The sequence below is a fragment of the Phaseolus vulgaris genome, chromosome 1, assembly GCF_051622355.1.
Source record: "Phaseolus vulgaris cultivar YP4 chromosome 1, ASM5162235v1, whole genome shotgun sequence".
NCBI classification, from domain to species: domain Eukaryota; kingdom Viridiplantae; phylum Streptophyta; class Magnoliopsida; order Fabales; family Fabaceae; genus Phaseolus; species Phaseolus vulgaris.
In genome coordinates, this window is record NC_143498.1 from 10,134,531 (window position 1) to 10,150,226 (window position 15,696).

A 15,696-nucleotide genomic window follows, 5' to 3' on the forward strand; every position below is an offset into this window, starting at 1 on the left:
ATTATTTGTGAAGATTTTTAACCACAATAAGTAACAACAATGAAGTAAAGATTAAAACATGAAAAACAAAAGTAATAAAAAATTTAATATTAGTCTTATTAAGAAGTTTTTTTTAAGACATAACAATGACATAAATATATAAATATGACAACAAAAAAAGACTAAATTAGTTTTAACTAATATTTATAATCCAATATCTCTTTTAAATTCAACATGCATTAGTACCAATTTAAGTAAAACTTTTCTTGTTGTCATGATACATAGAATTGGTCTAGAAAGAGAAACATCCATGTTAGAAAGAAGCCAACGCAACTAAGTTATCACAATAGTGGTTAAAGTCATGACACGATATTCAACTTCAATAGAGGGACCAAAAATAATATCTTATTTCTTGTTCTTCCGATAGATAATAGAATCTTCTAGAAAAATACAAAAACATGTAATAGTCTTATGATCAGTAAGGTCACCAATCCAATCAACATCAGAATAAGCACACAACTTCAAGGAAGATGATGAGGGAAAGAGAAGGCTCTCAAGTTGAGTACCACAAAGGTATCTAAGAATGCAAAGAACAATTATCCAATGCATTTTGGTAGGAGAAATAAGAAATTGATTCACAACATAAACAACATAAGCAATAAAAAGATGAGAAATGGGGGGGATATAATAGCTTATCAACAATAGTATGATACATAGTGAGATATGAAGAGACATCATTAGAAGAAGTATATTTCACATTAAGCTCAATAGGGGTGTTAGTTGTGTGAGTATTAGAAATTAGAGCATGTGTTAAAGTGAAAAAATAGTTAGATTGAGAGAGAAGATAACATTTAGGAGAATATACGACTTTATTCTCCAAGAAATAACGAAAATAACCCAAATCCTTTCATTTTAAACTATATTTCCAACTACAATGATAAAAACCCATTCAAACTCAAAACATTTGGCTAAGAAGATTGGAAGTAGAAAAAGGAGCTCAGAAAACTCTCGTCTCAAGGAGAAATAATTGTTGTCTGCTCTTCCATTTTTCTCTAGTTTTATAACCATTGTATAGAGTAGTATAGGCTTTATTTTGGACTTGTATTTGGGTCATTTTCTTGGACCATGTTTTGGGCCAATTTTCATGGGTCATATATTGGGCCAATTATAGTTGGGTGTAAATCGAAAAAGAAAGAGTCTAGCTAGAGTTACAATTGGGCCTCCTTGGACCCAATGCAACTCTAAGCCATCTAGAATGCATAAATAAATTACTAGAATGAAAATAGAAAACATGAAGTGACAAGGAAGGCATGAAAGTCCACATGTCATCCCCTCAATGGAGAGGATTCCCACCAATGCCAAAAGGCCATTTGTATTCATAAGAATGGAGAGGATTCTCTCCAATTAGAGAAGAACACTTATCAACTTCTAATTTGAGAGGATTTGCTCCAATTAGAGAGAGTTATTTGTCCTTCTATGAGTGGAGGGTTTTTGGGGTTGAAGCTTGCACCTTGGCTGCCTGTAACATTATAAATACAAGTGCTAGCCCATTGTAAATGAGCTTTGAATAGAATATTGAATTGTTGTCCAAATCTGTGCATATCTTGTCTTCTTTGTTCACTCTTTGCTAGCATTAGTTTTGTGTCTAGCTTAGAACTTCTTAGGAGTTTAGGGTTTAGGGTTCATGGTTTTTTTTTCACTTATTTTAGTCATCCAATCCCACCAAATTTCACACCCCAAAAATACAAAACAAAAAACTCATAGCAATGCAAGCTAGGATTGTATCACAATTTCAACTCTACAATTTGATTTACATCATCCCCGATGATTATCATGTCATTAACATATAAAGAGAGAATAATACAATCATGAGAAGTAGTATTCAAAATGAAAGCAAAGTGCAATCACTAGAACAAAATCCAAAAGATACAATAATTATGGAGAACTTTTCAAACCAAGTTTGGGAGCTTGTTTGAGACCATAAAAACTCTTTCTTAACTTACACACCTCCCTTGGATTATGAGAAACACCTAGAGGAGGTATCATGAATACCTCCTTTCTTATATCATCATTTAAGAAATCATTTTTAATATCTATCTAAAAAATATCCTATTGAAAAATAAAGGCAACAATAATAAGAGTACGAGTGGTAGTCATCTTAGCAATCGATACAAAAGTTTTTGCATAATCTAGAACATATTCCTAAGAGAATCCTTAACGACTAAACAAGTTTTGTAATGGTCAACAAACCCATCCAAATTTGTTTTAATTTTATAGACCCACCAAGAGCCAATGCCTTTTTTTTTCTTGGAGGAGGAGATATCAAATCCCAAGTAGAAGTCTTATATAAAGTAGAAAGTTCCTCTTGCATAGCCTGTTGTCATAGTGGATCAAGGAAAACCTCTTGATGAGAAGAAGACTCAAACAAACTATGAATTCTGGTTAAGAAGGAATTAAAGGAAGAAGAATAAATAGATTAAACCAAATTTGGTGATTGGATGGACTTATGAACACGTTGAGGATACCAAGGATGTGAGGGATCAAAATCACAAAAGGTGCTTAGGAAGTCATGGGGAGATCTTGAGTTGTTGTAGTACCATTATAATCCTTGCAATTCTCAATTCCAAGATTATTTACATCATCATCATTTATGAAAAAGGGATCAATACAAATGAGATCTGACCTTGTAGAGTTATGAGAGTTAGAAGGAAATGAATATAATGGAATGTACTTATGGAAAATAACATGATGAGAAACATAGAGTTTGTGATTGGTAGGATCATGACAATGATAATTCTTTTGACAATCCCTATAACTATGAAAAACACATAATACAAAATGAGAGGACAATTTACTATGTTTAACTTTGTGGATGAAGAAAAAAAGTAGAACCAAAACCTTTCAAGGAAGAGTAATCGGAAACACAACCACATAACTTTCAAAAGGGAGACACACCTGAGATAGTAGAAAATGAAATTCGGTTTATAACATGGACAAAAATAAGAGCAACCTCATTCAAAATTTCATTGGAACTGAAGCATACAATAAAAGAAAATGAGCAGATTCAAGAATGTAGCAATGTTTTCTTTCAGCAACTCCATTCTGTTGAGAAGTATCAATACAAGAAGTTTGATGAAGAGTTCCATCGATGGTAAGTAATTCACAAAATTTATTAAAAGTGTACTCACCACCCAAATCACATTAAAAACATTTAATAACAACATTATGTTAGTTTTAAGCTTAGTGTGAAACATAAGATATACATTAAAAAAAACTCAGAAAAATGTTTCATAAGATAAGCCCGACAATAATAAATATGATCATCAATAAAAGAGACATAAAAGTAGGATAGGCATTGATAGGAAAGAAGGATAAACCCTATGCATCATAATGAACCAAGCCAAAAGATGTATGACATGTAAAAACACTTGATAAAAGGTATAGTAGTAAATTTGACAAGTTTACAATAATAAAAAATATCAATGGTTTGTAACTTGCGTAAAATTCTAATGAAGACTTAGTAAGTTAATCTAGAGAAAGAAACATGTCCAATACATAAAGATGGTAAATCAATAATCGAAGTTGTAATAACGAATTCTTTAGCTCATCTACTATATAAAATCCCTTATCTACAATTTATCTCAATCAACCTTCCAAATTAAAGATAATTAGTAGAAGAAAAAAAATGAATAACCAAAAGTCACATAATTAATTAAATGACAGAGACAAAATTGAAAATGAGATTTGGAATATAATAAACATTTGAAAGCGACAAAGTAATAGAAAATCCACATTTGCCTGTCAAACCAGGTGATTCTACTAGTAGGTGATTACCAATGATATGGGCTTTAATGCCATATTAGATTTTAACCTAAAACCAAACCAAATGACATTAAGTGAAGTTGTCTATTCATGTATAAACTACACTCTCATACTTGATGCAGACCATGTAAAACTTCTCAACACGCGTCTCAAAAGATGTTTGTAGAACCAAAGCGAGCCTAATAATAGTACCAAATGAATATATATACTTAGTACCATGATAATAATGAAACAAAATATGATGATACATGAAAAGAAATTGATTTCATATACTAATCTTAATAGAAAGACTCAAAACATAACAAATATATAAATATGAAAATAATATAAAAGTTACCCTACACTTAATTATTTAATATATATATATATATTATTATTATGCTAACAACAAGTAAATAAAATTAGGGTAAATAGGCGTATTAAGATATGGAGGATTGTGATGCTATTCTGAATCCTAACTCAAAATTTACATATCATGAAAGAAAGAAGAAAAAAAGAAAAAAGTGGGAGAGAAGTAAAGCAAAAGAAAATTTGAAAACAACTCAAAATTTAAAATCCCAAACAAGAAGATCATGTCCAAAATTTAAATTTAGACAGTTTAGAAATCGCAGTAAATTGGAAATCCAAAATACCTTACGCGTCTATGATGAAGAAGGATAAAAATAACATTTTGTAAGTTATATAACTACAATTTTTTTTTAATGTCATGAATAAAAAAGGGAGTCGGATTTGAGGAAAAAAATTAAACTTTTTTATTAAGTTTAAAATATAAGTAATTCAAATTCACCAGTCATATAGTAAAACAGTTCTTCCATGACATTGTGCATGCTCCTCCTTAAATATATATATCATTGCTGATAATATATATATATATATATATATATATATAATCATTAGTTAATCCAGACAAGTGTAGATTACTCACGTAACAAATTTAAACAAAGATTTCACAAAAATAAGATATAGCATAATGTAAAAAATGAGTAAAACACAAAATCGTTCCCTAGATTTTACATTACTTTTTATTTTGACCCTTTACATAAACGAATATTTTACTTTTAATTTTATACTATCTATTAACTCAAAGGTTTTTCTTTTTGCAGTGACTGTTGATACAATCAAAGAAGGTTAGTTCCTCTATATATATATATATATATATATATATATATATATATATATATATTTAAGTAAAAATGGAAAAAATAATTTACTTTGTTTCTATCACATGGTTTTATTCCTCTATTTCTATATGTTATAAATGATAAGTACAATGGAACAAGTATTTTCATAAATATATTTATTTTGAATAAAATATAAAAATATAAAAAAATTGAATAAATTATTTAAAAGTTAAAACAAATTTATATGTAAACTAAGTTTTAGGCATTCTTTATATAACCTTTTTAACTTTTAATTTCTAATTTATAAATAATTTGATTTCATTTTTATCTTTTTATTTTTCTTTTATAAAAATACTTATAAAAAATTGTCCAAATATAAATAATATTATTTACAAAAACTATTTTTTCCAAAATAGTTCTATAATAATTTCACATTATTATTCTTTTTTTTATTATGATGAGATCTATCACTTTGATTCTTGATTCTTCCAATAACATACTTTTAATGATAACAATTTGTGTACAGGTGCTAGGAGAGTAATTCTTATTGACTATTTATAAGTTAACTTAACAACTTCCTTGATTAATTAATACTAGGAAAACTCATATCCACATTTTTATTTCACTAAAATAATATAATTTTGTAAAAAATATATTAAAAATATTAAAAGTATAAAATTTAGAATGTATATAATTTTGTAAAAATAATATTAAAATAATATATATGGTAGTTATCTATACCATTGAGGATAGATTTTTTAACCACCTTTAGTATCATATTTTTAATTAATAATTTTATCCTATGATAAATTTATTCTTTTAGTAAAAGATGATATTTTTTTTAATGGTCTAACTTTCCCACTTAAAATAACATAAACATACATTTTCTTTTAATTTTAAATCATTCTATTGGAAATATATATTTTTTTAAATTGTTTTATTTGAATCAAGAAAATATGAATTGTTTCTACAAGTTTTTAAGTAAAAAAGTTATTTAGTTATTTTTTTAGTAGAAATAAATTATTTATTAAAAAAATTATTTATTAAAAAGTAAAAATATCAAATTAAAAATGACGTCAAAGATCATTATCAAAATATGTACTTTTTTTTATATAATTGTATAGATTATTTTCGTAGCAATAAGTTATCCAATTACTTATTTTATTAAATAAAAAATTATATTTTATATTAAAGAATTATTATTTTTAATTAAAATATGACAACAAAAATAATTATCAAAAGGTGTATTCGCTATATAATAGTGTAGACGATGATGATCATAATAATAACATTAAGTATAAATAAATTTAAAAGTTTTAAAGATTTTATCTTTATTATATTAATAAAAAAAGGTGACAAGTGATTTTTTTATTTCAAGGAAGGTGTGCTTTTTTTTCTTTCTTTATTACAACATGATGATGACATTTGCGATATTAATTCACAGGATTGTATTTTACAATAACTGGACCAAACCAAAATCTTGAACATTACGGTGCATATCAATCCGTATTAATTACGTTGGGACACTATGTTATACCATACTTTATACTTAGATATGTTATTGTCACCGTATTGTTTATTGCTATTTTGACATACAAGTGGAGAAGAAGACACTCATCAGAATACGAAAATATTGAAAGTTATTTAGAGCAAAATAACTTGATGCCTATTCGATACACATACAAAGAAATTAAGAAGATGGCCATAGGTTTCAGCGAAAAGTTGGGTGAAGGAGGTTATGGCTCTGTATTTAAGGGAAAGTTGCGTAGTGGACCTTGTGTTGCCATAAAAGTGTTACGAAAATCAAAAGGTAATGGACAAGACTTTATCAATGAAGTTGCAACAATTGGAAGAATACATCATCAAAATGTAGTACAGTTAATTGGATATTGTGTTGAGGGCTCAAAACATGCCCTTGTTTATCAGTTCATGTCCAATGGATCTCTTGACAAATTTATATTTTCCAGAGAAGGAAATTTGCATTTAACCTATGACACAATATATAATATAGCAATTGGAGTAGCACGTGGGATTTCATATCTACACCATGGGTGTGAGATGCAGATTTTGCATTTTGACATCAAACCCCACAACATCTTGCTTGATGAAAAATTTACCCCAAAAGTTTCTGACTTTGGATTGGCAAAACTATATCCAATAGATAAAAGTGTTGTAACTATGACAGCAGCAAGAGGGACAATTGGATACATGGCTCCAGAATTGTTTTATACAAATATAGGAAGAATATCAGATAAGTCTGATGTTTATAGTTTTGGAATGCTTCTAATGGAGATAGCAAGCAAGAGGAAAAACTTAAACCCCCATGCAGAGCGTTCAAGTCAACTTTACTTTTCCTTTTGGATTTATGATCAACTTGACAAAGAGAAAGATATAGATATGGAAGATGTCATAGAGGAAGAGAAGAAAATTGCAAAAAAAATGATGATAGTTTCACTCTGGTGCATACAATTAAAACCAAATGATCGTCCTTCCATTAATAAGGTAGTCGAAATGCTTGAAGGAGACATTGAGAACCTTAAAATTCCTCCAAAGCCTTCTCTGTATCCACATGAAACATTGGAAAAAATTTGCTCTGGCCAAACAACATTGTCTGAGTTTATTAGTTCTTCAAGCAATTCCATGGAAATTGCCACTAATGCTCCCCTAGATGAAAGTATTTGATAATGTATATTAGTTGTTTATTTGCATCCAACTTATTGACTTGAACATTGTTCATGTATAATATTTACATTCTCTTAGTTATTTTCTATATAATGTTGTATACTTAAAAGTTTAAAGTAATGGTTTACCAAATTTAAACATTTGTTAAAAAAATTCAGTTATGTTCATTATACTAAAGTAGTTGTAGCCTCCTAAGTTTTTTTTTTAACTGTTATTTAAAACATGATCAAATATAATAACAAGTGAATTTAGTTAAAATAGGTATATTTTCTAGTAAGTGCATGTACTAAATTCTACAATAATTGAGATTGTGTTGTAAGCTAGATAATAGTAAAGGATTGTATGTGAAAGTAATCAAAGAATTCATCAAATCAATTATAATTTGTTACTTTAATTTGTTTTGTTTTAATTTGTTTCTAAACATGTATTTTAAGAAAAGTTTTGATGAGTATGAAATAAAATAGTCTTTTTAATATCCCAAATGACCTTAAGCCCTTAACTTATATTTTGGGAGTTTTTTTAACTAAAATTTCTCTAATAAATAATACCATGTGTACAATGTTACCAACTTTCATCATATGACAAAAATTCATTGTCTAATCTCGTAATGGTGGAACACTATTAGTAACTTTATAATTAAGTTGTGTCACGCATCATTGACTTTTTTTAAGCAATAATCTTAATACTTTTATACATTACAAAAAAATTATGTTTAATGTTTTTTTTGTTTTATTAGCATTTTAAACCCGTTAAACTTATTATTCACAATCCTAAAAGTTGTCGACAAAACATTAGTGATAAACAATTTACTACAATCATTATTAACACAAAATTACTTGTACAGTTATAAAATCTCTTAATATCAAACATTATACATGCAATTTCATTAACGTTATAATATATTATTTACGATTTTCTAAGTCTTGAGGCTGCATTTGGTAATATCAAGATAACAAACGAATATGAATCTTCTTTCCACCTTTCATTTCACGAAAATCCTACAAGATAAGTTAACCCAATGTTTCTTCTAATGCCATAATCTAACAAATAATCTAACAAATTTTACATAAGAAAATTGGATTTAGAGTTTTGTTAACATGTTGAAGAACTTCAATATAAGACGAATTGGGTTGGAAGAAATAATTGAAATAATTCCTCATGACATACATGCTTCTAATATGACAAAATGATATATATTTAACAAACGAAGTGTTCTCGAACGAGTTTGGGACCTAGAGAACAATTGCTCATATTCTTATGCTCGGTCGACCTAGTACTCTTGAGACTCCTCAATGCGTTCGCGCTTCCTGATGTGCTCCCTTCCTCTCGGTCGTCCTGCTCCACAGGCGGGGATGGTACCTGTAGAAGGCACTTCAACGCTCAAGTCAGTTAGGGTGTCGGTATTTGGTTATCAGAGTATTGTAGATAATGACGTACCTTTCTTTTGAAATGCGTACTATTTATATTACCTTAATGGGCCTTCACTGTTGGGTCGGGTTAAGGGATTTGGTTTGCGTTTAGGGTTGTGTTAAGCTACCATTAACCATGGATTAGTTTTGCTAACCTGATCAACCTTTTACTCGAACGTTATGGGTCGGTCGGCCACGCGTAGTGACGTGGCCATCTATTTATTATCTTGGCGGCGGCGTAGGTCGATTGCTGGCCGACTCAATGTGTCGTCCGGTCGTGCCAGTACAGTTGCCCCCCATGCTCGTGTTCTAGTACAACCAAAGAGTCTGAAAATGGGGCTCGGGCGGTGGTGTAATGGTAGATGAAGTGACAGGAAATGGCGCCTGAGCGGGTGATGTGACGTGCATTTATGAGGGGGTTTTTGGGCGTCAAACGATGTGGGTCGTTAGATCAAGCAGATCTGACGGTTGAGATTTTGTGACGTTTGGGTTTCCGAGACGTTCTTGGGCTATAAATATGGGTTGGTAGTAGTGGCCTCTTACACATTTTAATATTGATTGAGTTTCGACACCCGAGTGCATCCGAGTGATCTTTGCTGCTATCGTCGTCCGTTCCAAGGTTAGTCATGTCTACCCACTCCCATCCCACTTCTTCTTCTTCTCCCGCTCGGTCTCCTCTTCCTGAGCCCCATTCTTGTTCGTCGTCATCGTCGTCCTCTTCTTCTTTTACTTCTTCGTCCAACAAAGTTATTTAGGCCGGGGCAGTTGAGACCGCTGCCCCGCGAGTGGAGAAGGTTAGGAGAGATGATGCTGGTAATGCGTCGGATCGACCAGTCTCATGCGAGTGGCCGCGTCCTCATGTGGGGCCTGCCTGGGTTGATCCTAAGGTATGCGAGGTTGCGTCTGTATTTCATACGAACGCCTCAGTAACTGAGTTTTTGAACAAGGTCCCAGTTTTGAAGGCTTCCGTCGAGGAGTCTTTGTTGGCATTCGGTCCTTGCTCCTTGGTGGACCATGTTTATAAGGAGTGGTCATCCACCGAACCTCCCTTCTTTTTCATGTACAATTGTCTTTTTTCGGACCTTCATGTGTCCCTTCCTTTTGATATGTTCACAGCCGATGATGGAAGAGGCCCAAGCACAAGCCCACATGCAAGCCCACCAAAGGGTAGATTTGGGCCAACCCTAGAGTTATGGCCAAAAGGATCCAAGAAGACGTTCTTTTACATGTTTAAATGTCATAAACTCTAGTGTAGAGTAGACTTTACTTTCTTGTCAAAATTAGATTATGAATTTTATTTGTAATTTTTCCTTAGATGAAATTTGGCACCTAAAAACCAACCTTAGTTAAATTAGGATTTCTAAAACACCTAATTTTAATCAAGGCCGGTTATGTTTAACCAAGGCACATTTTCCACATATTCCATATTTAACATGTGCTAAACGTTTTCCATCACATGTTAAATATGCTTCATGTGCTCCATGTGCTAAGTGTAAAATAGGCGCCAATTTCAATTTCTTTTGCATTTGAATTTCCCTCCAATTCTCTTGTTCAAATCCAGCCCTCACTTGCTATATAATGAGGAGCTTGGGTCATGTAAATTCAATATTAATATACTTAGTGAATTGCTGTCAAATTGTGCCAATTTCACTTCTTGCCCAAAACATCCTAGGTTAGGCTTTTAATCTTCACAAATTTCCCTTTTCCAAGTAGAGTTGGCCTCACCACTCTCAATCCCTACCTCTCATGCACCTTCAAGGTCACCACCACTCTTAGGAGGACCTTGCTTCATCTTCAATCCATGATGCTTTCGCCATTCACCAACAAAATCCGAAAACTATGAAGGCACATCTTCATCAGCCAGTGTCCTTCGGGCACTTAATGTGGCTCCGACTCAGTTGCACCCTAATACATGGACGTCCATGCAGACTTTTCGCATGATGTGTCTGACGTTTGGGGTGCGTCCTTTTCCTTCATGTTTTTTTCATTTCTATGCTTCCCATCCTGCTGAATTGGTCGGTTGGCATTCTTTGGACAGTCAAGCTGGCAGCGTGTTGTTCAAAGCCTTCACGGCCTCTTATAAGAACTTTAAAGAAAAGTTCTTCAAGGTGTACGTGGAGCCGACGGGCACGCATTACTTTTCTGATGAAGTCGGCCAGACAAGGTTTTCGTTGTTCTGGACGAGGAAACCCACAAAGATCAAGGATTGGCCGAGGCCGGTCAACCCAAATGAGTATGAGCGGGAAGTTTTTACGTTGTTCGACAGTCTCCCCAAGAAGCTCCCTACTCGACCGCTTATGTCTTGTACACGGTGACCAATCGCGCGATGGCCTTCGAGGATATGTGGTCTTAACGCTTCGGTCGTTTATTGCTTTTTCTTTGGCTAACGTTTTTTCTTTTTCTTATTTCAGAAATTGCCAAGAGGGAAATTCTGCAGGCAGTCGGCATGTTGAGCTCCTTTAGGAACAAGCTGAACAAGAAGAGGGGGGCAGCCGGTGCCAGGGCCCTTACCACTGATACTGCCCGTGCGGGCCCCTCGAAGAACTCAAAGAAACGGGCTAGAGAGGGAGGGAATACTGCCGTTAGGGCTCCGGGGCAGATGTTGATCCCTCCTCAGAGCCAAACGGTGACTCGTGTTGGGTCGTCGCCAACCGATGACTTCAACCGCCCTATCCCGACCTCTGGCCTTGCTGGGGGGTGACAGGTGCTTCACCCGAGCGATGAATTTTGACTTGCCCCCTGACCTCGATGAGCTAATCGGGTCGGTCCCGGATGATGATGTTCTCGACGGTGGTGTCGAGATAATCTGTCGCGGGTTGATCTTGACCCGCCGAGGCGCCGAGGCTCGAAGGCAACGTATTGAAGATTTGTCGCGCCTCGAGCATGATCTTCAGAAGGCATCCAACAATCTTCAACAAGTTGTTGATGCAAACACAACCTATGAGAAGAAGTTGCGGAGTTGGAGCTCGGTGCGACCCGACTGGCCGAGGTGGAGAAGGCTGATGCCGATAAAGCGATGGAGATCACACTGCTTCGAAAGGCGTTACAGGCGGTCGAGCGTAAGGGGGGTTTCTGGAGGAGGAGGTCGCTTCAGAGCGTCGGGGGAAGGAGGCGGTCGAGGCTGAAGTTTTGAAGACCATGAAGGACACCATGGTCTTAATAAATCAGAGTTTTGACCTGGCCGTTCGTCAGGCCGAGGTGCTGTACGGGGGGCCTCCACCTTCTGGTCAATTTGACCAAGATGTGGAGATCGTCGATGGCCTTTTGGTACTTGCGGGCGACGTCCAGAATGCTCAGAGCGCCGACGAGCCCGTCCCGATTGAGGATATTGAAGACTAGGGCTTAGGCTTTAGGTTTTTAAGCTTGTTCGTTTTTTTCCCTTGGGACCGGGGTGTGGCCTCCACCTTTTGAATGAATGGAATCGGTCGTCTTTATTTAATTTTATTTGCACGTCTTTTCTTTTGGTCGGTGTAAATGTGAGTTAAGACGATTAACATTAATGAACCTGGTTGGCGTGTGATGACATTCCTATGAGCTTTTCTTTGTTTTTGTTGATGATGGTTGCGGAAGCTTAGTGGAGGAGAGTGGAACAAGGCCCTCCTAAGAGGTATGGGTGCCTTGAAGGTGCATGAGGAGTAGTGAGGGTTGGAGTGGTTCAACCATCTCCATTTGAGGGTGAAGTTTGAAGACTATAAACCTAATTCTAGAGAGAATTTGGCAAGGGACTAATTTGAATGGCACTTGGGCAGCATTTCATTACTCAAAATAGTCTTAGAATTACATGAGGTAGGCTCCTCCTTAAATAGCCTAGGAGGACCATAAATGCACATGTAAATGAAAAGGAAATGCTAGCCAAATTACATGTAAATGTGAGCACATGGGAGCACATGGAAAATGTGAGCACATGGGAGCCTAAATGAGCACATGGGGAGGGGTGTGTCTAGTTTGTATGCTCACCCCCTCCATGGGCTTTCTAGACCGGCCTTGGTAAATTTAGAGGTTTTCTTAGAAACTCTAAGTTTACCTAGGTTGGTGTTTTAGGTGCCAAAATTAATTCTAAGAAAACATACAAATAAAGTTCCTATGCTAATTTTGACAAGAAATTAAAGTCCACTCTACACTAGAGTTTATGGCATTTGAACATGTAAAAGAACGTCTTCTTGGATCCTCTTGGCCATAACTCTAGGGTTGGCCCAAATCTACCCTTTGGTGGGCTTGCATGTGGGTTTGTGCTTGGGCCTCTTCCATCAGCGTGTGTTAATAACGAATTGAATCAGGACGACGGTCGACCTCTGAAGTATAACTAAATTGTGAACTTTTGTTTTGCGCAAGTTAATTATTCGCTTGGGGTAGGCCGATATGCCTTTACTGGTATCGGGAGGGTATGCCGGTTAAGGATACGTCCTGACCGAGCCATGGATGAAGTGTTGGAAAGGTATATCGCTTTAGGTTTTACCCTGGCCGACACTTGTGTTTGGGTTTTGGGAGGTTATGCCGGTTAAGGCTTTGTTCTGGTCGAACCGCGTATGGGGTGTTGGGAGGGTATGCCGTGTGAGGCTTCGTCCTAGCCAACACCCACGTTTGGGTCTCAAGAGGGTATGCCGGTTAAGGCTTCATCCTGGCCGAGCTGTGTGTATGATTTGTAGCGTGCACATTGCTTGAAGAAAACGCCTCGTTAAAACCTCTCTGACCGATGGTGGTGCCGGGCGAGGAAAGAGTGCGTAAATTTTATTCATGTTTAGCTAAAGTAAAATTTGAGGTTCGTGGCATTCCACGTCCTTGATACAATTTTGCCTAATAGCCATTCTAGGTGGTATGCTCCTCCTTCTCCTACCTCTCGGATTCGAAACGGTCCTTCCTAGTTTGACGAGAACTTGTTGTCCGTCTTCCTGGCATTGCTTTGCATCCTCCAGACAAGATCACCTTTTTGGAAGCTTCCTGGCCGAACCTTCATGTTGTATCTTCTCGCCACCCGGAGCTTGCACGTTGTTTCGCGGATTTTGCTCTTGTCGCGAAGCTCGTTAAGGAGGTCGAGTCCGACCGCTAGACTTTCCTTGTTGAGGGACAAGTCAAATATTTGTCATCTGATGGACGGTTCACCCACTTCCATCGGTATCATCGCCTCTGTGCCGTATGTGAGGCTATATGGGATTTCTTGTGTGGTGGTTTATGGGGTGCACCAATATGCCCATAGGACTTCTATTAGCTCTTTAGTCCATCTTCCTTTTGCAGTTCTGAGCCTCTTTTTTAATTAGTTGAGAAGGACCTTGTTGGCCGCTTCTGCTTGACCGTTCATTTGTGGGTGCTCGACCGAGCTTGTGACAGATTTGATGCTGAGGTCGTTGTAGAAGGTTTGGAGGCCTTGGTCAATAAACTGTCGGAAATTATCGGACACAATTGTGTTCGACACTACGAACCGGCACACTATATTTTTCCATACGAAATTTTGGACGTTCTTGGCGGATATGGTGGCTAGGGGCTCGGCCTCTATCCAATTTGTGAAGTAAGCCACAACAACTAGCAGGTGTTTCGTTTAGCCTTTGTCGGGCGAGAATGAGCCAATGATGTCTATTCCCCATATGGCAAACGACCAGGGCGATGTCATGCTATGTAGTTCCTCTGGTTTCAAGTGCTGGAGCGGGCCGAACTCTTGATACTTCTGGCACCTCTTGACGTGTTCTACGCAATCTCCATGAACGGTCGGCCAATAGTATCCTGCTTGGATGACTTTGGCCGTCATAGTTCGAGCCCCGGAATGGCTGCCGAACGCTCCATTGTGAATCTCTTGCAATACGTACTGGGATTGTTCTTTGGTGAGGCATTTTAGGAGTGGGGTCGAGTATCCCCTTCGATACAAATATTGGCCGACCATGGTGTATCGGGCGCATTGTCGCCTGATATTCTTTTCCTTGCTCGGTTGACATGTTCCATGTTCTAGGTACTGGATGATTGGGCTCATCCAGGTACTGGCCTCGGTGATTGCCAGGCATTCGGCGTCACCTACACTTGGTTGTTGTAGGTGTATTTGGACGACTGAGCCATGATGGCTCTCCTTTTTAGACGAGGTGAGGCAGGAGAGTGTGTCTGCTCGTTTTTTGTCCTGCTGTGGTATATGCTCGATGATGACTTTGTCAAACTTGGCAATAGAGTTGTTGACCGTGTGGTAATAACACTGGAGGAGGGGTTCTTTTACCTCGAATTCACCCTTTATCTAACCGGCAACCAGCTGCGAGTCGCTCTTGCATACAACTTCCCGTGCTCCTAGGACGTGTGCAGCCTGGTTATTCGTTGCCTTGAAAGCGAACTGGAGCGCTTGTTCAATCAGGAGGTCCCCTGGACCATCCAGGACGACCCCTGCACCACAAGCAGTTTTATTGGACGAACCGTCTACAAAGAGTACCCACCCGGTCGGTGTGTCGGGTTGTGGTGTTAGCTCTGCTGAGAAGTCCGCCAAACATTGAGATTTGGTGGCACCTCTTGGCTCATACCGAATGTCGAATTTCGATAGCTCGACCGACCATCCTATCATTCGTCCAGCAAGGTCGAGTTTAGACAGTATTTTATATATAGGATAGTTGGTTCTTAAAGTAATGGCGTGATTTTGCAAGTATGGCCGCATCCTCCTGGTGGTCAATTCCAGTGCCAGGGCGAATTTTTCGATCATGTAGTACCTTCTTTCGGCT

At 36.5% G+C, this 15,696-nt stretch overlaps 1 protein-coding gene across 1 annotated transcript; it reads left to right on the forward strand.

Moving 5' to 3' along the window:
- The first annotated feature begins 6,364 nt into the window (after positions 1-6,364).
- Positions 6,365-7,636, forward strand: LOC137813491 (rust resistance kinase Lr10). The gene has a single exon (XM_068615782.2). It carries the CDS (start codon positions 6,585-6,587, stop codon positions 7,602-7,604), a length of 1,020 nt encoding a protein of 339 aa, XP_068471883.2. The 5' UTR covers positions 6,365-6,584; the 3' UTR covers positions 7,605-7,636.
- The last annotated feature ends 8,060 nt before the right edge of the window (positions 7,637-15,696 follow it).

What these genes read in the sequence shown, in the direction of transcription:
- LOC137813491 (XM_068615782.2), top strand. Translation starts at nt 6,585, where the DNA reads ATGCCTATTCGATACACATACAAAGAAATTAAGAAGATGGCCATAGGT.